The sequence below is a fragment of the Lepidochelys kempii genome, chromosome 9 (assembly GCF_965140285.1).
Source record: "Lepidochelys kempii isolate rLepKem1 chromosome 9, rLepKem1.hap1, whole genome shotgun sequence".
NCBI classification, from domain to species: domain Eukaryota; kingdom Metazoa; phylum Chordata; order Testudines; family Cheloniidae; genus Lepidochelys; species Lepidochelys kempii.
In genome coordinates, this window is record NC_136388.1 from 12,901,239 (window position 1) to 12,925,128 (window position 23,890).

Sequence of the window (23,890 nt, forward strand, 5' to 3'; positions counted from 1 at the left end):
TGTGAGTTGTAACCTCAAGCTCTAGAACTGTTTGCTAAGCTAGTGTAAAAATATGATATTCCAGCAACCCCTACTGGCTGGAACACCAAATCATGTTGATATTGATTCTCTTCAATCAATACAGTTTTTTATATGGTGCTCTAATAGCTTCTTCTCCTCTCACACACACGCACTGACACACACACCGCTAAAACACCTTTACTATTAAATTTAAGCAATGTATGTACAGTGGTTTTGTTTAAACAGTGACTGCCATGGATAAAAGTGGAATAGTTTCATGTTTACCTCTCTTTATATTCATCTTGGTTTTCTCCAAGAAAACCCTCTTGATGTGAAATTATATTTTTTAAAATAGGGAAATATTAGTGGTAGCTGGCAATAAAGCTGTTTTTAAACGATGAATTACCCAGAGTGTATTTTACAGAACAATGACAATTCAGTATGCCTTCCACATGGAAAAACAACATGTAATCATAATTTGACAGTAGTTGTCAATATAAGATAAATATCTCAGTTATCAGTGTACCATGTATCAAGAAAACCAAATGTCTGCCCTGTTAATTAAGATCATTTTTAGAAGTGAAGGAGCTGAAATGTTGATTTCACACTCATTTATAGCCATTACTTTAAAGTTAAAATGCAGAAATTTGATATTTCATGTACAGTAGAGGCAATTGATTTCACATTCATAAGATAGAAATCAGATACTCTTTTATTCATCCATTTAGTACAAGGCCTGACAAATAGAGAGTATGCTTTTTTAAATACAATTTTACAGTGATTTTTCAGAAGTGACTATTAGCTTTGGCCTTAGTTTTTGGTGCCCAATGTGAGACACCTTAAAGAGGCTTAAGGGAGGGCTTTTGGTGCTTTTTGTAATTCATGGTCCCTTTACGGTTTCTCAGATTGGATATCTGAATCTGAAATCACTGTTACATTAAAAATCTTAGCCTGTAGGTTCTGAGAATTTACCTTTCCAGAATAAACCTACCAGTTAATATTCAGCACGTGAAATATATTACCCCAAGCTGTAAAAATCCAAGCTCTCTTCTGTTGTTTTCCATAATTCAGATAATCATACGGATATAATGGAAGTGGATGGAGATGTTGAAATCCCTCCTAACAAAGCAGTGGTGCTGCGTGGTCATGAATCTGAAGTATTCATCTGCGCCTGGAACCCCGTTAGCGACCTTCTGGCCTCAGGGTATGTTTTCACAAAAGGAAGCAAAAACGGCCGTTCTCATTGCAACTTGGTATTCATATACTTTGCAAACACAGTACGCTATGCCCAGTAGACAGTATCTCTTCTGCCACTGTCTTGAAGTTGCTGACATTAGAACTTTTTTACCCCGACGTACAATTTTCCCTACAAGGTATGAGCGCCTGGCAGCATACAGCTGCCAGAAGATTTTCAGTGCACTCGGGTGAACTTTAAATGTTATATCCTAACTATCAAGAGTGTTGAGTGCTTGCTCCAAATACTGGGGATGCTGTCCATCAACTATGTATATCTGACTAACTGACCTTCCCCAATATGGGTGGAGAGGGGGAAAGGAAGCCAATCAGATTCTCCCCATTCTAGTACCAGTGTGGTATTCACTCCTTTGCAGTCTTTCAGTTCCCCCCTTCATTGTTCCTGCCCTGGGCCTCTTCTTTTGCCTCCTGTCAGGAGCTGAATGGCAGCTTCTAACAGCTGCCTCCCTGCTTGTGGCAGAAGAAGCAGAGTTGGTTTTCCATCAGTGAAAACTATGGCCTTGTATTGCCAGGGTGAGAGATACAGCAAGGACACGCAAGACAAATATAAGGCGGATAAAAGGTGGAGACTTTCCAGCTGAGATCAGGACTGTTGCAAGTATGCCAGTGCACTCAGACCTTGAAGAAGGCACTGACTCTTGCTGTGTCTTATCTGTAAGATGGAATAGTAACACTTTGCCCACCTCACATAAATGATGTAAAGATTAAATCATATAACGTTCAGAACGCTCTATATAGTACATGTAAATCTATTACTTTGTACTATAGATCAGTAGTGGTTGGATTTTTTTCTAATAATCTTAAACAACCAGGTTACCTAATCATTATCTCCTTTAAAAACTTAATTATTTTACCTTCCAGTACTTGAGGTGTGTGTGATAATCTAGATATTCTGATGCTAATTTATAGGGGGTGGGAAGAGAACAATGTTAGGATTTGTTTTGGAAAAATTGACAAATCTTACAGATTTGCTCTGTCAGGGAGGGGAAAGCCTGCAGAATAAAATTTCTGAGTGGAAACCAAATGTGTATATGAGAAGTAAGACTGCTTCTATGAGTCTGATCACACCAGACTATTATAACTGTCCCTGAAGTGACTGTAACTGGAACCTGCTCTCAGATCTACTGACTTTTTCCACTGATGTGTTTTTGAATGTTTTATGGAAAATATATTAACATACAGGGTTTTTAAAATCAAGTTTCTAAAGGGGTATCACACCATATGTCTGTGCTTCTTGAAGAGGACACGGTCCTTTCTGTCGTTATGAATTAATTTGGTGTTATGTTCTTTGCTTAGATCTGGAGATTCCACAGCACGGATATGGAACCTCAGTGAAAACAGCACCACTGGCTCCACGCAGCTGGTACTCCGACATTGTATACGAGAAGGAGGGCAAGATGTACCAAGCAACAAAGATGTGACATCCCTGGATTGGAATGTAAGTGGAAGTTACAAGTGCTCGAAATACCCTGAGAAAAAAAATGCAGTTTTGCACAGTCAAATGCTCAGGATATATCTGCACTGGAACTGGAGGTGTAATTTCCAGTTTGGATAGATGAATGCATGTTAGCTTGAGCAAAGCTAGCATGCATTCATGCTGCTAAAAATGGCAGCGCAGCTGCAGTGGGACAAACTATCCACCTGTACCTAGAGTCTGAGGGCTTGTCTATACATACAGCACATCAGCACAGCTGCAGTGGTTCATGAAGACACTGTCTACACCAATGGGAGAGTTTCTCCTGCCAACAGAGATACTCCACCTCCCCGAGAGGCAGTAGCTATGTCAACAGGAAATGCCATCGACATAGCACTGTCTACACCAGGAGTTCAGTTGGTATAATTGTGTTGCTCAGGGATGTGGATTTTCTGCACCCCTGAGAGAAACAGATATACTGACGTAAGCCTGCAGCGTAGACCAAGCCTCAGATATCATTGGCAGGTAGCTCACCCAGGCCACCATAACTACACTGCTACTGTTAGCATACGAGCTTGATCATCTACCCAAGCTGGAAATTACACCTCTGGTTACAGCATGGACAAAACCCTAAATGACAAAGGTTTTGCATCTTCTGTTATTGCTGCTGAAGTGCTTCTACTTTAGAGTCACATCAGAGTTATATTTTTGTTTTATTGTATGCATCTCTCTTTAATATACTGCAGGTTCTGGACTAAATAGCATGACCCTTCTGCAAAACATTTTCTATTTGACGTTTGCTCTGAGCCCCTTAGTTTTGAATTGTATAATAAATGTAATCACTTTTTTGCTGACAGAGTGAAGGTACACTTCTAGCAACCGGGTCGTATGATGGATTTGCAAGGATATGGACTAAAGACGGTAATTAAAATGCTTTACATTTCCATTATATTTTTCTGCATAGTGCCTCACAACATGTCTCTCTCATTTCTTGAATGTAATAATTTCAACGTAAATTTTCAGGTAATCTTGCCAGCACCTTAGGGCAACATAAAGGACCTATATTTGCATTAAAATGGAACAAGAAAGGAAATTTCATTTTAAGTGCCGGAGTAGACAAGGTGAGATAATAATTAAAATTATTTATTTTGTGATTAAATTATACGTAGCAAACACTAAAATAAGAATTTAGAAGATAGAGTCATAGGATGGATGGATTTATAAAGAAACAATCGTGCTAGATAAACTTGATCATGTGATGTAAATGTATATGTGATGATCATGTGATGTAAACTTAAATGTATACCCCAAATTAAAAAAACACAGTAAAAGAACTAAAAAAGAGCCACCGTGGCTTAACAACCATGTAAAAGAAGTAGTGAGAGATAAAATGGTATCTTTTAAAAAGTGGACGTCAAATCCTTGTGAGGTAAATAGAAAGGAACATAAACGCTGTCAAATTAAGAATAAAAATGTAATAAGAAAAGCCAAAATGGAGTTGGAAGAACAGCTAGTCAAAAACTCCAAAGGTAATAACAAAATGTTTTAAGTACATCACAAGCAGGAAGCCTGCTAAACAACCAGTGGGGCCACTGGACGAAAGGAGTACTTAAAGACAACAAAGTCATTGTGGAGAAACTAAATGAATTCTTTGCTTCAGTCTTCACGACTGAGGATGTTAGGGAGATTCCCAAACCTGAGCCGTCCTTTGTAGGTGACAAATCTGAGGATTGAAGTGTCATTAGAGGAGGTTTTGGAATTAATTGATAAACTTAACAGTAACAAGTCACCAGGACCTGATGGAATTCACCCAAGAGTTCTGAAAACTCAGATGTGAAATTGCGGAACTATTAACTATGATTTGTAACCTGTCCTTTAAATCAGCTTCTGTACCCAATGACTGGAAGATAGCTAATGTAACGCCAATATTTAAAAAGGGCTCTAGAGGTGATCCTGGAAATTACAGACCGGTAAGTCTAACGTCAGTACCGGGCACATTAGTTGAATCAATAGTAAAGAATAAAATGGTCAGACACCTAGAAGAACATAAATTGTTGGGCAAAAGTCAACATGGTTTCTGCAAAGGGAAATCATGTCTTACTAATCATTAGAGTTCTTTGAGGGGGTCAACAAACATGTGGACAAGGGGGATCCAGTGGACATAGTGTACTTAGATTTCCAGAAAGCCTTTGACAAGGTCCCCCACCAAAGGCTCTTATGTAAATTAAGTTGTCATGGGATAAGAGGGAAGATCCTTGCATGGATTTAGAATTGGTTAAAAGACAGGGGACAAAGGATAGGAATAAATGGTAAATTTTCAGAATGGAGAGGGGTAACTAGTGGTGTTCCCCAAGGGTCAGTCCTAGGACCAATCCTATTCAACTTATTCACAAATGATCTGCAGAAAGGGGTAAACAGTGAGGTGGCAAAGTTTGCAGATGATACTAAACTGCTCAAGATAGTTAAGACCAAAGCAGACTGTGAAGAACTTCAAAAATATCTCACAAAACTAAGTGATTGGGCAACAACAAATGAAATTTAGTGTGGATAAATGTGAAGTAATGCACATTGGAAAAAATAATCCCAACTATACATACAATATGATGGCGGCTAATTTGGCTACAGCTAATCAGGAAAGAGATCTTAGAGTCATCGTGGTTAGTTCTCTGAAGAAGTCCACGTAGTGTGCAGCAGCAGCAGTCAAAAGAGCGAACAGGCTGTTAGGAATCATTAAAAAAGAGATAGAGAATATCTTATTGCCCTTATATAAATCCATGGTACGCCCACATCTTGAATACTGCGTACAGCTGTGGTCCCCTCATCTCAAAAAAGGTATACTGGCATTAGAAAAGGTTCAGAAAAGGGCAACTAAAATGATTAGGGGTTTGGAATGGGTCCCGTATTTAGGAAAGATTAAAGAGGCTAGGACTTTTCATCTTGGAAAAGAGGAGACTAAGGGGGGATATAATAGAGGTATATAAAATCAGGAGTGGTGTGGAGAAAGTGAATAAGGAAAAGTTATTTACTTATTCCCATAATATAAGAACTAGGGGCCACCAAATGAAATTAATGGGCAGCAGGTTTTAAACAAATAAAAGGAAGTAGTTCTTCACTCAGCTCACAGTCAACCTGTGGAACTCCTTGCCTGTGGGGATTGTGAAGGCTAGGACTATAACAGAGTTAAAAAAGAACTAGATAACTTCCATGAATTGAAGTCCGTTAATGGCTAATAGCCAGGATAGGTAAGGAGTGGTGTCCCTAGCCTCTGTTTGTCAGAGGGTGGAGATGGATGGCAGGAGAGAGGTCACTTGACCATTACCTGTTAGGTTCACTCTCTCTGGGGCACCTGGCATTGGCCATTGTTGGTAGACAGGATACTGGGCTGGATGGACCTTTGGTATGACCCAATATAGCCGTTCTTATGTTGGAAAATTAGTTGACGATTTGAATGCAGTGGATAAAATGGGCCTGGTTCTCTTTGTTATAACAATGTAAATCAACAGTAACTCCCCTGAAGTCAGTAACATTACACCAGTGTAAAACCAATGTATCTGAGATTTATTTTCTGAGGTACAGTATCAAGTCCTTTATTATCTCCATATTTGGGGTCGGGAAGGAATTTTCCTCCAGGGCAGATTGGAAGGCCCTGGAGGTTTTTCGCCTTCCTCTGTAGCATGGGGCATGGGTCACTTGCTGGAGGATTCTCTGCTCCTTGAGGTCTTCAAACTACAATTTGAGGACTTCAATAGCACAGATATAGGTGTGAGGTCTTTTTTAGGAGTGGTGGGTGAAATTCTGTGGCCTGCATTGTGCAGGAGGTCAGACTAGATGATCATAATGGTCCCTTCTGACCTAAATATCTATGAATCTATGAATCTCGAAAAATGGAAGAATGAAAAATGGAAGTGAATCTAAATGGGGGGAAGTGGCCAGTGCCGCGGCGATCATTGCTGAATCAGGTTTTAGACCACATCTTTAAGAAAAATAAAAGAAGAGGTAAACAATACAGCAATTAAATTCAAAGCTGTTTCTGAATTGAGAGGTTTTTCAGACAGCAGTTAGAACAGGAGGTACTGAAAGGTAGAAACATAAAGGACTGAGAAGGATTGTTTAGGATTTTCAGGGCTTATAACTCAGAGTGGAGGTATGAAATTGTGCAAAGGTAAATGCAGGCTTTGCTGTCAGGAAAAAATTGATTATATCCAGTTAGATTGTGAACGATCTCCCAAAAGAGGAGGTAGAAACCTTATTGCTTCAGTCATTTAAAACTCAACTGGAGAATGCAACTGAGAATATAGTGTAAGAAAATATTCTGCATTGTCTGGGAGATGAAAAGATTTAAGGATCATGGATTCCGTGAACTAACTTCTGTAAGAAAATATCAGGCCTGTTCATGCTTTCATTGAATGCAGTGACAAAATTCTCACTAACTTCTGTCACAGTAGAATCAGGGCCATAGGATATAATATAGGATAGTTAATATTATAGTTATAATTTAGGATAGTTGACTTACTCATATGAAATATTTGTATAGCAGAAAGATGCCAGTATTGGCAAACTGTTCAAAGAAGAGTTTAGAAGAAGGTAACAGAAATAATTTAGAAGCTGAAGAGTTTGATTTATGAGAACAGATTTTAAAAGCTGTAAATATTTTTAGCTCTTCTAAGTGTCAGTAACATAGAGCACATAATGCCTACAAATATTTGAAGTTAAAGGAATTATTTGCAGTAAGACAAAAAGGTATAATGATGAGTGATGTGATGAAGTTAAAAAGAGAAAAAATTAAGATGCAGTCAGGAACTGCTTGCTTCCTGGCAATTAAAATATATTGGCGTAGTCTTTGAAAGGAAGTGGTAGAAGACCCATTGTTTGGGACATGTGAAACTAGACTTGATAAAACACTAGAAAATGTATAATAGTGACCAATCCTGGCCAGCAGGAAGATGGGAGTAGAGGACCTAATAGAAGTTAATGATGGAAAAGACCTATGATTTGTAGCAATTTTACAAGTTTGTTTATTTTTTAACTCAGACCACAATTATTTGGGATGCCCATACTGGAGAAGCAAAGCAGCAGTTTCCCTTTCATTCTGGTAAGTACTTCTCTGCAGGTGACAGCTCAGATTGATCAAAAACAGAACAAAAAGTTTTAAAACGTTAATGTGCTGGGCTTTTTAAAATCTAATATACCTATTTATAGCTTGTTAATTTTGATCTGACAGCACAGAAACTGTCCGAGTAGTATACCTTTGTGTGTGTCTGCTACCATCATTGATAACCTGTATTTCAATCTGTTACGTTGTATGTGGGGAAAAACTATAATAGACATGTATTATTGTCAACGGGCATGTCCCTCTTGCTAAATAAAACAATAATGAAAACTAACTTTTATATCATCTGTGTGGGTTTATTTAAGAACTTACCCAAAATGAAGATCTGTGTTTGTGTTTTATATCTTTATTTATGATGATCCAGAATTAAAATAGTTTTATTTAAAAATCAAAACAGACAAGTCCATTTCATTATTTTTTTACCCCTGGTGGCTTGGGAGATGGAGCAGACGAAACAAAGAATATGTCATTTGGCACCTCTTCAGAACTCCCTCATATTTTTCCACCTTTGTGACTCCCCTAACTTCATGGGCTTAATGGCATGGCAACAACCAGAGGGGTCACTACTGACTAACGTAAAGCTTTCACGGCTACCTGGGAGGAGCTGGGAGTGGTATTTGCGATGAGCTTCCAGCTCCTGCCAGCTGGGGTGCAAAGACCATGATTAAGTCTCAAATTTGGATTGATTCATAGTGGCTGCTTGTGCTATTAGACATCAATGTTTGTCTTGCCTTCTGTATAATTGTTTCATTTCAGATATGTTCCCTGTTTTGATTCTTTCCTATTAAACTTAGTTTCATGTGTCTACCTTAAACTGCATTTGCTGGTTACATTTCCCACTGCTCTAATGTGTTTAAAACCCTTTGTTAATTCTTTCGACTTGATTTAGTCACTCCCTGTTGGCATTTGTTCCAAGTTACAAGGCTGATGCACTGAAGATTCACAAATCAAACCTTTCTAAAGTATATATCTTATCTTAAATATCTCTCATTTTTCTAGCACCAGCACTAGATGTTGACTGGCAGAGTAACAACACATTTGCTTCTTGCAGCACAGATATGTGTATTCATGTCTGTAAATTAGGACAAGATAGACCCATCAAAACCTTCCAGGGTCACACAGTAAGTAGTGACTTGGTTTCTATATACTGAATGAAGTTTTAAAATCTCCTTATTACTTACTTTTTTTTTGAAAATGTGTGTTTGCTATTTGATAGTATCAGTATATTATTAGCAGTATTAATCAGAGATCGGGGCTGTATTGTGCTAGGCACTGCGTGCACGTGTAACATCCAACCAGTCCTTGGCAAGAGACAATAGGTGGATACCACAAACTGGGTAGGCTGTACAAGGTAACAGTGAAATATTTATGATTAGAGTAATCAGCAGTCACAGCACACCAGCTGCCTTACCATTGTCAAATGATTGTTCGGCACCACAACATAGGTGAACTTCAAAGAGAGATTTGAAGAAGAGTAATGTGGTGGCTTTGAGATGCACCTGTGCAGAAGAAGGCACAAAGGTGCTTTGGGAAAATTTGACTATTGGGCAATAAAGGTTGGTATTTCTGGTGGAGTGGAAATGGGAGTTGATAGTATTTTGAAATGTAGCTGTACAAGCACTCATATTTACTGTCTAACTTTATTTTTGTAAGCTGTCGTTTATAGTGGAAACAAAGACTTCAACTTTACTTTCATTATTCAATTTTAGAATGAAGTAAATGCAATCAAATGGGATCCGACTGGTAATCTTCTGGCGTCCTGCTCTGATGACATGACTTTAAAGGTAACTGCAATTTTGGACAATAGTACATTTTCATAGTGATCGTACACTGCAACCTCTGTGTGTGTTTGTAGAGCTCTCTCATGTGCACTACAAGCCTTGCTATTTAGTAATTCAGGAATTTTAATGTCATGATTTTATTCTTTAATATTTGTCCTTTTTTAAAAACCTGACTCAGACATTCCTAAAATCTCTCTATTAGTTAAAGACAGACTTCCATTCAAAGGGCCCAACCCTGTGAACTTATGCATTCACTTCACAGTAATTTGAGTATAATTTACTATATACATGTAGCAGTTTACAGGATCGGGCCCATTAATAATTGCGCGATCACTGACACTTGTAGTTACAAAGAAGTTGCTCAGTCATGCTCAAAGAGAAATGTTACAATCAAAGTAGTGTATGGGTTCTGTAGGACCAGGCTGCAGCTAGCTCCTGTGCTGGCTTTCTTCATAGCTGTCTTAATAGTGGTGGTGGTACTATCATAGCACCTAGAGCTCCAGGTATGGACCAGGCCCTCATTGTGATAGGTGGTGCACAAATACAGAACAGGAAGGCAGCCCCTGTCCAAAGAGCTTTACCGTTTAAGTATTAGGCAAGAGATAACAGATGGAAACAGACAGAGTGATGGGGAAGTACAAGGAAACAAGGAGGCAGTATTTATTATCATGACCGGCAACGGTTTCAGCATATCAGCAGCCTATTCATTATCAGGTTTTTCTGCAGGCATCATGGCAGAGGAGAGTTTGAAGGAGGATAATGAGTTAGTTTTGCGGATCTTTACAGGGACCTTCTCCCATGCACATGGGGTAATGTGGGAAAAAGCATAAAGGTGCTTGCGTGAGAATTTAACAAGTGAGCAGTAGCGTCTGTCATCATGCAGCCTGTCTATTCAAGTGTCTGCCTCCCATGCAAGTACCAGTAAATGGGTCTAAAAAGACATTCTCAGGATGGCCACGTTTACCATATTGCTTGCTACCCAGTTTCCCTGAAAGATTGTCTGCAATCCGCTGGCCTTGCTGACTCAACTGGATTTGTGCACATGAATAATTCACAGCTGCATGACACCTTACAACACAGCTTGTGTAACTGGGGGAAATTATGGAACAAAATAGATTAGTATAAATAGTCTGTCATTGCATTAGGAGTGAGAGCTTAGATACCACGGTGGTAGGTACCTTAGAAAAACTGAAGATGGACTTGAATTGACTTGAATGCCCCTACCATTCTCATTTTAGAGTTGACTTTATATAACAGAAATATGCAAATAGATACTGCGAACGTTTCAAATCAGAAAAACTCTGTTGTTTGTATTTTATTTATTTATTAAAAGGGCCTGGTGTACTCTGCAACTCATTCTCATGGTGCCTTTCACCTCCAGGTTGCTGCTTCACATCTAAACCAGGTTGACAGCAATCTCTTCATTTCACAAGCGTCAGATGATCTAGTGGTTTTCCAGTGGGGTTACTACTGGATAGATATCTCCATCATTAAACCCCCGATTGCAGTTAGCAAACTTATTGGCCTTTTTCAACAGAGTCCAAGGAGTGAACGGGAAAGAAGATTGAACTACTCTTTTTAAACATGTTGTTTCCAGGTTATGTTTGAGGCACCTGGATATGGTGGTGCGGGGAGCCTTAGACTGATGATGCCAATGTGTTTTCAAACCAGTGGATAAAATGAAGACTTTAGTCTCTAGGGTTCTTCATACAGAAACTTTTACTGGTGCTGAATGCTCTTCACAGTGAGGGAAAAGGAACTAGTTTTTATTTTTTGATCCAGCTATTTGAAATGAGAAATATAATAAAATCTTTCCTCTCTCCCCTCCTGGTGCCCACTATCTTTAAAAGGATTCTGATTCAGGAAAGCATTTTAACTTTAAACACATGTTTAAGTGCTGGCCATAACAGAGATGGACTTAGGAGTATGTTTAAATGCTTTCCAGAGTCAGGGCTAAAGCAAGGTGAGCTAAAATGATACCAAATTAGATATCATTAAAGGGAAAAAATTGCACTTGTACAAATAACCTGAATGAATATCAAGTTTCAAATGTATGCAAGGCTTTATGAACACTCCCCAAACCGTTTTTGTAATGAAAACACAAACCCTTAAAGGAATACTTTGTTTTGTTTGTTTGTTTTATTATTTGTATTATAATAGCATGTAGGAGCCCTAGTCATGGATTGGGATCCTATTGTGCTGTACAAACCCAGAACAAAAAGGTGATCCTTGCCCAATCTAAGTAAAGTCTTATTGCCCCACCAAGTCGAACACCTTAACAGTTTTGTATTATGCATATATTATTCTGTTTGAAGAAGTATATTTCTCCAATATCCTTTTCTGCATCCTATCATAGTAGCACAAAGTCTATTTAAAAACAAAGCTCAGTGATAACCGTGACCGTTCACACAACCTTGACACATACACCACTATATGCTTACCTTATCTTCACATGTGACCATTGACTTCAGTGATCTTCGGATCAGACTTGCAATGAGCATGCACGCATTTGTTTAAGTAGGAAATATTGCATGTCACTCCTTTGTTTAGTTTTTAATCCCATGCTGTTCTGATAACTTAAAGAAAACAGACACCTGTCTCCACTATAAAACAACCAGCGATGGTGCATGATGTGGGTGGCCTAAAAAGCTGTCAGTTGGGCCTTGTTAGCTGTGAGCAAGGAAGAGGGTGGGAGAATCACTATGTTCTAATGTAGTGTTTAATACCCTAAACATAATCTGTTTTTTCCTTCCATTTTTTACCCTAGATCTGGAGTATGAAACAAGATAGTTGTGTCCATGATTTACAAGCACACAACAAAGAAATATATACTATCAAATGGAGTCCTACAGGACCAGGAACAAACAATCCAAATGCCAATCTTATGTTAGCAAGGTAATATTTAATCCTTTTATCATACCAGTCAAGAAATTGACCATTTCCTCCCCCCACCCCTTTCTTTTTTGCCTTCTGTAAATGTATGTTTTGCAATACATTTTAACAGCACAGGAAGGAGCACTAGTGGACCTCTACTTTAAGAGATACTCTGGCATTAAAGAAGAGATTTTAACAACATCGTCAAAAGAAAAAAAATTGAATAAAATTGAAATTTAATCCTTCTGTTTTTCCTTTGGCAGTGCATCCTTTGATTCTACTGTTAGGTTATGGGATGTAGACAGAGGAATTTGTATCCACACTTTAACGAAACATCAAGAACCTGTGTACAGTGTAGCTTTCAGCCCTGATGGCAGGTACCTGGCCAGTGGCTCTTTTGACAAATGTGTTCACATCTGGAATACACAGGTACATGCTGTTTTTATATGAACCAGTTTGTTTGATTGGTGTGTTTCAGGCTTACTCAATGGATCATATATTGTTCTAAAGCTGTTTCAGATGCTGTAGCTTTGTATATTCGATATAACTAAATATTAAATATAGTATGTGAAAGTAGCTTTCTTCAGTTCAAATGGGCCTCTTTGCAAATTTTTGACAAGGTAAAACTTAGAACTTAAAATATGACTTTTCTGTGTAAACCACAAACTAATTCTCTGACATGTTTATTCAGTGTCACAGCTTCAGCATAAGGATTCAACACGTGCACACACGCTGGGGTCTGAAAAGTATAAATATCTGACTTGTTCATACATAGTTTATAGCTATTATCCAAAACAGCTACAGTCAGTGATATATGATGTTGTTGAATGTGTTGGATCCAGTTCCAGAAAAGAATAACTGTGCATCCAGAAATTCTGAAGTGTAATTGCTGTTTTGCAAGGAGACCTCTGTACTAGGATTGCTAATACTCTGACATAGGATCACAAGGTTTGTGTCACTGAGCTAGTTTTTGATTACAATCACTCCCACAAAAATGCTGAATTTAATTATATAGTGGTCACTTAGTGTGTCTTCCATAGTAACTATACCTCTATCCCTCGAGAGACAAAAAAAATCTCATCGCGATATAGGTGAGACTGAGTTATATCAAACTCCCTCCCCCCCCACCCGTTTCTTGTTCACTGATCGCCCCCTTCAGAGACCCCCGTCCCTAATCACCCCCAGGACCCCACCCCCTACCCAACCCCCCTGTCCCCTGACTGTTCCGACCCCTATCCACACACCCCGCCCCCTGACAGGCACTCACCGGCAGCAGCGGGAACCAGAGCAACACGGCCCCAGCACGCTCCACTCCGCCACCTCCCAGCCGCGGCGCTCTGCTTCCTGCCGCCAGCGAGTGCGGGGAGGTTGGGGAAAGGACGCCCACCGTGCTCACTTGCGTCGGGAAGCGGAGCGACGCAGCCCCAGCCTTCTCAGCTTTCCTTGCCCTGGCCCCAGCTATGTGGGGGGGGTTGGGAAAGGTCCCACACTCACCTGCGGCGGGAAGCGGAGCACCGCGGCTGGGGCGAGGGAAGCGGAGCGGGCTGCTCCCAGCCCCCTGCTAATCCCCGGGGCCACTCTGGGACTGCAGGGCCCCCAAAAGTGCCCCCCCACAGCTCCTGCCTACCAGACCTTGGGTGCTAGGGGGAGCCCATGACCGCCCCTGAGACCCTCTGCCCCTTATCCATCCCCTCGGTCCCAGCCTGGCTCGGCACCCTTAACACACTGCTCAGAGCAGCGTGTCAGAGCTTTACCGCATTGTATGCGAACCCACGTTATATCGGGTCACGTTTTATCGGGGTAGAGGTGTACTTGAACGAACTCCTCTGTTTTGTATAGGAATAAGTTGAAAGTAGCTTTTCTGGTTTACTCTACAACCACCTATTCCAAGAAGCTGTTTAAGGAGTTAAGAATTGTTTCTCTAAACCTTGTCTTGGTGTGAGTTTTGGCCAGTTTATGTGCGGGTAGCTGATGTCTCCCAATATTAATGGTTTTATTAGACTTTGTTGCCTCTTTGATCTTTCTCAGTATTGTGCACTCAATATGAGTTTCCTGATCAGGCCAGTAAAGTATCCATACTAGTATATTTGAATTTTTATGACTTGGGAATCAGATCCATACATACTTTACTGAATGAACCTCTTCACTCAGAAATGTTATCTCAGTAGATTCTATAGTGACTGATTCTTATGATGGATCACTTCATGATTACCTGGTCTGTTCATTCCTTCCAAAGCACCTGGCATTGGCCACTGTTGGAAGACCGGATACTGGGCTAAATGGACCTTTGGTCTGACCCAGTATGGCCATTCTTATGTTTATGTTCTTATTTACACTCAGGCCCCTTTGCACTGCCGTATAGCGAGTATTTCACATGTATGATTATACCTGCCCTCTCCAGTTCATCTGTAATGTCAGTCATATCCTTTTTGAGGTACAGAAATATCATACAATACTTTTTATCACTGACATTTCTAGCAGATGGTAAAGCTACCCAGAAAATGAGTTGTTCACATATTTCATTACAAAGTACAAACTCAAAAATAACTCATAATTGAACTCTATTTCCTCAAAAGTTGCAAAACAAGCCCATTTCAAGTGCAAGATGGCTGTGATATTTCACTGAATTTTGCAGAAAGGCAAAGCATTCTGAATGAAGTCGTCTGAAATGAGGTGGCAAAAATGTTTGCACAAAACTTTGCAGAAATACTTTCACCTATTTTGCGCAGCTGAAAAAAGAATGCTGTATGCAAATGAAAGTACAAGGGAAAATTTTGGTAGGCAGAATGTAACTCCAGATGGAATTAAGCTAGGACATTAGGAATAGGACACTTATTTTACAAAAAGTACCACTTGATCTTTAATAACCTAAAGTGACCATGACTGTCAGATGTGCCTCTTATCCAAAAGATAGCATGGATATACAGCAGTGATGGGTAACCTGTGGCCCATCAGGGTAAGCTGCAAATGTAAACAAAACGTCTGGCGGCCCGCTAGCGGATTACCCTGGTGGGCCACGCGGTTGCCCACCACTGGTATGCAGGATAAGAGTTTCATAAATGCTTTAACATGATGCTTAAGTAGTACGTGAGATCTTACATGGACCATTTCCCCTGGGGAGAATTTCACCCTTTAAAAGTAACAGGGAATTTCTACATACTGTACAAACTCTACTTACTAGTGTGCATTTTATTCTACTTATTGTATATCTCTTTTTCCCTTGTAGACGGGTGCTTTAGTTCACAGTTATAGGGGAACAGGAGGGATTTTTGAGGTTTGCTGGAATGCAGCAGGAGACAAAGTTGGAGCAAGTGCTTCAGATGGTTCAGTAAGTATAGTAGAACAATCTCAACGTTTCTTACACATGTATATTTTTATTTTATTAGACAGTTGGATAGGCTGGAGGACTCTTGACTAAACAGAGAAATTTTGTTTATTCTGAGGAAGAGTGAGTACAAATAGCCAATTATGTAAAATTTTACCTATAAAATGTGGCATAAAGCTGCACTTGTTTTCCATTCAAATTAACATCGGAAATTAAGGCTGGAAGTTCTCTCTCTTGGTCATAGGGGTTTCGTGAAGTGTAATCCATTTTTATTTGTCAAGTCCTTTAAAATTGTCAGATGCAAGTGTGAAATGTTACGATTTTGAGCCAGGAGAGGCTATAAAACAACATGTACTATAGAAATATGTACGTACGTAATTGGTCTGTTCATTTCAGTATGGAAGCTAGTTGTTTCTTGCAACTGGTTTCATTTCAAGAGAACTGATCAGTGTAGGGTGCTGTTTTTTTATATCTGATATGAATGAAGTATCATTTGAGTTGCTATTGAGAATTAAACAAAGACGGGGTACGAATTTCTGAGCACTCATTGGTTACAGGTCCCTTTTATACAAGTAACATTTTGCTTACATTGCTTGGAGTGCCCAGGAGATGAGCTCCTAAGTTCTAATAAAGCATGAATCTGCCCTTTTTTCCACTGTAGCAGTGTGACAAAGTCTGGCCTTCTAGGTCTTTTGATGTCACCCTGCAACAACATTGCATTAAAAATACTAATGTGTGACTCTGCACGGCAGCCAGGCAAACAGTGGCTTCTTCTGCACGGCAGCCAGGCAAACAGTGGCTTCTTAATGTCCTGGGTTAATAAGAAAGGAGAGAGACAGGAATCAAGCCCAACACAAATCAGAAATAAGAGTATTGAGTAAGAGCTATTATGGGCGCGTACTCTGAGAGTTGGTAGCTTGAAGGAGTGCCATAAGGAAGTCAGTAAGTGAGAGAAGCTAACCTGGTACCTTCACAGTCCAGAGACTCAAATGAAACCAAAATAGATTGGTTTGTTGTGGTTCAGAACAGAAAGTGGGCAGCTCTCTTGAGTACAAAAAGAAAGGAAGCCACATTGCAGAGACTTCATCTCAGTTAAAGTTTTCATACAGTCTGCATCATGTAAAAATGGGTAGCCGGTATTTTGGTATCCCTAGGAAGGTGTCAGAAACCCTAAATTATCTACTGGGAAAGTGTAGAGATTTGTCCTCTACCTATCTTAAAGGGAAGATCATTTGAATATATTCAGACAAAAGTTACAGATATCTCCCCATTAAGTTCATTTGTCATGTGACACTAGTTTTAATTGAACATTTAAAAAAAATAGTTTTCTACTGTCTCTGATGAGGTTTGTTAGTAAAATTATATCTTTAAATCCACCCACAGCTTCCCTGCTAATCCAGAGCTAGTTATACCATAAACTGGGTGGTGATGAAACAAATGATGAATGCAAATGTAGTTTACATGTGACTTTCTTTTTCTGGTAAGGTAGCCTCAATTTGTAGACATGAAGGATCTCCAGGCTCTAGCAATTGATCCATCTTCTGATTAGATTATAATAGGAAACTGTACTATTAGATGTTCTTTTCTTGGCTGGTCCAATCGGTTCTAATATTTTCACCCTCCCACAATGAGATTTAATGAGATCTTACAGTACTTCACAAATTGACTCCAGATAGATTCCTTGGCTTTTAACTACCACATACTAGGCAAAACAATTCATAGTATCCTTTTTTGTTGTTTTTGTTTGTTTCCCATAACAAAAAAAGAAACAGTTGAAGTTCCAGTTAGGTCTTGTTTTGAATGACTGGGATATAACCATGTTAATCCCTGGGGTTTTTTTTAATCTGGAGAAGCAAAATCCAAATAAAACCCCTCATTAACCATTGTGTGTCTTTACATTTTGTCACAATATTCTGGTGAATCCAATGGTGGTGATTATTATATGTATTAGCAAAGCATTCAGAGACCCTTAATACGGCCTTAGTGTGCTGGGAATTGTACAAACATAAAAGAAAAAAGATCAACCTTGCTACGAAGAGCTTGCAATTTAAAGAAGGACAAGACACAACAGTGGGGTGTAGCACACCACAGGGGTTGGGGATTGTGGAACAGAAGACAAGGGTGGCAGTACTAGGAGCACCTGGTTACGCATTATTAGCACAGCACACAGCAAAAAAAATTGCCACTTTTTAACCAAATGGGCACCAGGAGAAATACACAGGGAACAACAATATAAAGGGTAACTTTTCAATAGCACCTAAATCGTGTGTTAAAAAATGACTTAGGTACTTAGAAGCCCCAGTGTGCATAAAAGTCAATGGGACTTTGGCTGCTAAATCACGTAGGTGCTTTTGAAAATATTACCTAGAATCTTTTGGTTTTGTTCGTTGTATTCATAGTTTCATATGATGCACAATGTTCATCATGGGGGGTGGGGGGTTTCCTGCCAATAATAGATTTGTGGTTAATTTGCAAAAGCTGGTTTGTTGTTTTATGACCTCATATTACATATAGAATTGTATAGCTGTAAAAATGCTGTGCAGTGTGCATTTCTGTATGCGTATTTTTTTTCTTACAGGTTTGTGTATTAGACCTACGGAAATAGCGCTACTAGTTGGAAGCCATGGACCGACTATGAATGTGTACATAGCCAAAATGACTGTCCCTAACCCATGTACTGCTATAGTCCCAATTGAACCATGGCCAGTCCAGTACAACCAAACCTAAAAGAAATATATACATATACTGTATATAAAATAAAATAAAGATTACACCCTGAAGAGGATGACAGAGTTTTGTCACAGCTTGTGAATCCTGTTCACCAAGTGCTGGAATCTGCTGTGCCCCAAAATAACATTTAGAAGTTTCGCGTATGAAAAACAGAAGAGAGAGAAATATACCCTACAAGAGCAGACCATACATGTACCAAATTTGGAAGATACTAATGACAGCCTTTATTTCTCCCTTTTAAATCCAGAGTCACAATGGTTTGTGGTTTTGTTTCCCCTCCCCCTTCTCAGTAGTTGAGCAGTTTGCGTGTACGGAGAAAACGGACTTGCATAAACCTGCAGCGGTATTTTGTTCTTTGCTTTTAAACATTGGTGGTTTTTTTTGTTTCATTTTGGTTAAGTTTACGGATGCATGAAGTGAGGGAGTGAATCGGTTCCTTGTTTATATTTTTCCACCTTTAAACAGAGTTTCTTTTAAAATATATATATTTTAATGCATTATTTCAAGAGGTAGAGTGAACTTGATATTTGGTACATTCTGTGGCTCCGAGAGCACAATTTTGAGTGGGGAGGGTGGGTGGAAGATGGGTGACTGGGGGAGAGAAAAAAGAAGCTCACCTCTGAGACATGATGTTTCATGTCCTGTTAATCTATAAAGTACATCAGCAATGGGTATAATGCTGTGGTTTTTTTCTAATGACATGGCTGAAATGCAGTAGTTTCTTATTTGGGACATAATTCTGCCAAACTTAAGAACAGAAGGGCACAAAAAAAAAATACAGGGATGCAAATAAAGAAATAAAAATATGCATCTTCTGTTCCTTTGAGACCATAGCTAAATTATGGTTAAATTGTGCACTATTGTGAAAAGGAGCAAAATGTAGTTTTTGGTGGGGGTTGGGGTGGGGGTTTGGTTGTTTGGTTGGTTTTTTGTTTTTTTAAAGATTAAAATCTTTTTGGACGAGGGTTCATGCCACAGCTTCTACAAGAGTTCCCCATCATTGTTCGTAGGAGCTCAGATGTCTAATGTAACGAAATTCCAGTATTAAAAGTATCTAATGTAATTTTTCTTTATACAAAAAAAATCTTTGGCATATATTTGATAACACTGCCGTTATCAGGCAAAATGTTTACTACCTTAGATTTAAAAAAAATCTTAAAAACAGAGGACTTGCTTCAAGTTTATTTTAATAGCAGTGATTCAGCTTATTTAAAAGATGAATACTTGCACTAATTCCCCTGCTGCTCCAGTCCTGCAGTTTGTTGTATCTTGTGACTACGTTTTTTTCCAAATATAAGGTAGATGTAAGCTGCTATTTTTTTAATAATCACTACTATATTGTGTCTTTTACTCTGTTTACAATATCGAATATTTTTCTTACAGCGACATATATAAGCGGCAAACCTTTTTCTGCTCATGTGATTAAAAGTATATTGATAGTGATTTTATTTGTAAATTATAGCATGAGGGTTGTGTTTATGCCTATATGGAGTTGAAAGGGTTTTGTCTCGCATAAAATTCCAGGCGTATAAATCTCTATAAAAAGAGGTTGTCAATCTCTGTCACAAACGTTTTACTTAAGAAATGGTTTATATTATAAAGCTTTGCAAAGTTATCAGTTTTATAACACTATTTCAATCACAAATTAATTTTGTGGCTCATGATCGCTAAACTTTAACTTTCTGTAGTTAAGTATAAATTGATTTAACCCAAATAATGCAGCTTTTACATTTTAACAGAATTGTTCTTTAGGCATTGATTTCTGCTATTGCCACAGACTAACATGACTTGAAGCAAGTCTGAGTTTGGCTAAGGTAGGGTCGCAGTTTGCCGGTGGTAAAGAGAATACATACGTTCTTAATATGTACCCCAGTTACTATCAGTGGGGCAGATAATACTATAATACACCAAATTTTAAAAACAGCAACCAAACATTCATATCCATAAAGGCAGTCATCCATGATGGTTCTGTGCCAGCTATTTTTAGGGTTTTGGAACATATTACTGTTTAGAACATCTACCCTGTGAGTTACAATATGTAGGAAACCTAATATGTTGAGTGTCTGGCACTTGAAATATTGCTTTTATTGCTGGAGGTCCATGATTGTGGCTGACCTCTGTCGTCATTAAGAAAAAATAAAAAAAAATCTGTGCAATAATTTTAAACTGTGCTCCCAGGAATAGACACAAATGTTTTGAGTATATTTAAGCTGCATTTTTCCTTTAGCAATGCATTTGTCGATTGCACTGAATTTAAATTGAAAGTCAGAGGTGATTCTTGATAGTACTTTTGTATTTTAATATGGACAGTTTATTCATTTTCATACAAGTTATTGGATGGTTGTTTCAGCGAATTAAAAAAAAATGTTGTGGAATTCTGTGACATAACTGCAAAACCACAGCCATGTTTGATAGTATTGCCACTTTTCTTTTTCTCAATCTTCAGCTGTTTTAGTTTTGAGTAATTCTAGTTGCTTAAGCATAATGTCAAGTATCCATAATTAGAAAATACAGAGCTTCATTTCCACAGGACTGTGGGTTTTCAGATGTTTGTACACACTTCAGGAATATCAGTTTCATAGGCCTGGGTGTCTCTGGATACATGAGCCAGACGTCAAGCTGGTGTGAATCAGCGAAGCTCTGCTGAAATGGAGCTATGAGGATCCGGCCAGTGTATTTTTTTGCTGCTGTTCTTTATCAACATGCCACAGTACTGCTCCTGTTCTGCACAAACTTTCTCTTGTCTCTCATGTATTATAGAGCGTTAGCCATGTGTATGCATGATGCTTATTTCCATGTTTTATGTGAGGGACGAAGGAGTACCATGGTCATTAGATTCTTTTGTAGTGCTGAGACTCATATATATAGTAGAACAAAGTAGATTTTCCACACTCCTGCCTTTAAGGGGTACGTGCCTAATATTATTAAGGCCCCAGTTCTGTGAAGACTTAAGCACATGTTTAACTTTACATGCTAAATGTCCCACAGAAGTCAATGGGGCTGCTCCCAGCATGTGAAGTTAAATGTGTATCAATCTTTGCGTACGTTTGTAAGTTAACATTTTTTCCAGCACAGTGAATTCTTGGGTGGGAACTTTAGTTTGGGAAAACTGGGGTCACATTTATTGATGGGATGAGGCATGGACTGCTGTCATGTTTGCAATCTTTTTTTATCATCAGCTTTGGAATTTCTTGTTTCCCATTTCTGTATAAGGAGTTCCTAGAGAGATCCTCATTTTCTATTTTTACTGTTGGCTCCTGTGATTTAAAATTGGTGTAAAGATTCCCAACCCTTTGACTTTCTAGTATTGTTTACAAAGTATTTAAGTCCTCATACTTTTTCTTTTTTAATTCTTTGTAGTGTTGATAATTCAGTTTGTTTGGGGAATACTTCTTTACAGGGTTAAATGGTGTGTCTGGCAGAGGACTGGAACTCTTGTATGAAATACTAAAAGTGCCTCTTTTTCTGGGTTGGGGGAGGGAAGTAATAATTACCAGAGTTTGAATGACATGACAGTTGAAACGTGTTTCTAGATTTTAGGACACTTTAGTGAATCTTAAGAGAAAGGCCAAAGATTTGTACCAACTTTAATTTTTATGTTTTTAAATGCATTCCTTTTTCCTTACACTGCTTACCTCATGTTAAGGTATTTAAGGAGACACTGCTGACTTTAAAGCATTCTCTATCTTTAGGAAGTGTAGTAGGTACAATAGGGCTGTTGTACCAGTTCTCCTTGGCTATGGAGCAGTCTAACAGCTAATGAATTTAATTCTGTCATATGAAGGAACTTCATTAGAATTGCAAATGTGGCTTTTCAGCTTGTAAATGAAAGGTTGTATGTTTCCTCTGTTTAGTAAAGAGAAGACATAGGGGCCAATTTTCCAGTCCTTACTCAGGCAAAAGCTTCCCCCTGAAGTGAAAAGGTCAATGGGATTTTTGACTAAGTAACCGTTGGAGGATTGGGTCCTTCTAAGTATTGGACAATGTGACACTTAGGTATAATGGGCCAGGAAAAACTCCTATTGACTTAGTGAGAATTTTGCTTGAGCAAGCTCTGCAGGATTTAGTTCAGTAGTCCTTTAGCTTGGCAAGCAGTACTCTCCTACAGACCTCTTCTTCCTACCGAAAATGCCTGTAGAACTTGTATGAAGAGGGATCTCCAGAAGTCTGCACAAAGCAGGAGCAATATTGTGGCGTGTTGGAAGAAAGTACTGGTTTGGGAGATGGCAGTAAATCTCCATGAAGACGCCTGGCATTTTCCCTGGTGAAGAGGAAGGTGTGATGCAGTTTTCACTCAGTTTTCACTCTAGCGCAAGCTCTGAAATATCACGCTCAATAGTGAATTTTTCAATATGACTATGATTGAAGGCAGACAAAACAACAGAAAAGTGCACCGTTTCTTTTTAAAAATTGCAGGTTTTGTGTTAATAGTGCTTCAGCTCCGTAGTTTTGAAGAGCTACAAAATTCTCTTCAGCCTTTGTTTCCAGGCTTGAGGCCTGATGATAACTTGGGACATTAATTACTTTTTTATTTTAAGTAACAAGCATTTTTACTTCATAATGGTTTCCTGGCATTAGAGGATAAATTTAGGGAAACAGTCTGCATGTTGTTGCTAGTCCAGTGTACTTTGCAATCTTGTTTCACAACAGACTGCAGTGCGCAGATCAGTAATCCTAGAATACAGAAATAATTTTTTCTCTCTCTCCTGACATTCACACTGTAGTTGTAATGGTTTCATTTTGAAGTTACAAATCCTTTGGGTCTAATTCTGTGAGCCTTCCTATAGCACTGGATTAAAATGTCTGCATCATTTCTTCAGTTATCCAGTTAAACTACAATTGTTGTAAAAGTGTAAACCAGCCCATGACAGTTTTTTGTACTTGTTTAAAGGACTTTTATTGTTCAGTTTTCATGATTATTGTCTGAAGAAGACTGATATAGATGTTCTATACTGTCCTGGACCATGTTAATTACACTATGATGTTATTTTGGTTCTACATCACGATGATTTGTCCCCAAACCCCATATCCCTTCTAGGCACATTTTCTGTTGCAGTTTCCCTTTGCATTGTATTGCTCTGACAACTGTAATTTGAATCAGATCTGAAAGAGGTCCAGAATAAAATATATTTTGATATTATGTTGGCTGGATGTTCTGTAAAACATTTAATATCCTATATTTGGTACAGGATAGTTGCAAATAGTTGGCTTGGTAAAAAGAAGAGGAATGTTACAATTGGTTTATATCTATGTTAGCACAGTTTCATTGTTCTTTAGTAAGTAATGTAAAGTAACACCTTGTGTAATGTTATTGGGGTAGTGCTCGTAACAGCAGAAGTGCTTTATGACCTTGATTCAGCAAGAGACGTTGGCCCCCTTAGTTTCAATGGGACTGCTGCCTG

General features: G+C 38.7%; 1 protein-coding gene across 14 annotated transcripts in view; it reads left to right on the forward strand.

Moving 5' to 3' along the window:
• Nucleotides 1-23,628, forward strand: part of TBL1XR1 (TBL1X/Y related 1) — a 172,990-nt gene extending 149,362 nt beyond the window's left edge. For all 14 annotated transcript variants that reach the window (XM_073359336.2, XM_073359338.2, XM_073359337.2 and 11 more), the window contains 11 exons: nucleotides 1,072-1,204; nucleotides 2,551-2,692; nucleotides 3,526-3,589; nucleotides 3,692-3,789; nucleotides 7,700-7,760; nucleotides 8,778-8,899; nucleotides 9,488-9,562; nucleotides 12,327-12,454; nucleotides 12,697-12,862; nucleotides 15,660-15,761; nucleotides 18,337-23,628. In XM_073359336.2, the coding sequence (XP_073215437.1) occupies nucleotides 1,072-1,204; nucleotides 2,551-2,692; nucleotides 3,526-3,589; nucleotides 3,692-3,789; nucleotides 7,700-7,760; nucleotides 8,778-8,899; nucleotides 9,488-9,562; nucleotides 12,327-12,454; nucleotides 12,697-12,862; nucleotides 15,660-15,761; nucleotides 18,337-18,363 (1,118 nt within the window). In that variant the 3' untranslated portion in view covers nucleotides 18,364-23,628. The remainder of the gene's footprint in view (nucleotides 1-1,071; nucleotides 1,205-2,550; nucleotides 2,693-3,525; nucleotides 3,590-3,691; nucleotides 3,790-7,699; nucleotides 7,761-8,777; nucleotides 8,900-9,487; nucleotides 9,563-12,326; nucleotides 12,455-12,696; nucleotides 12,863-15,659; nucleotides 15,762-18,336) is intronic.
• Nucleotides 23,629-23,890: the final 262 nt, after the last annotated feature.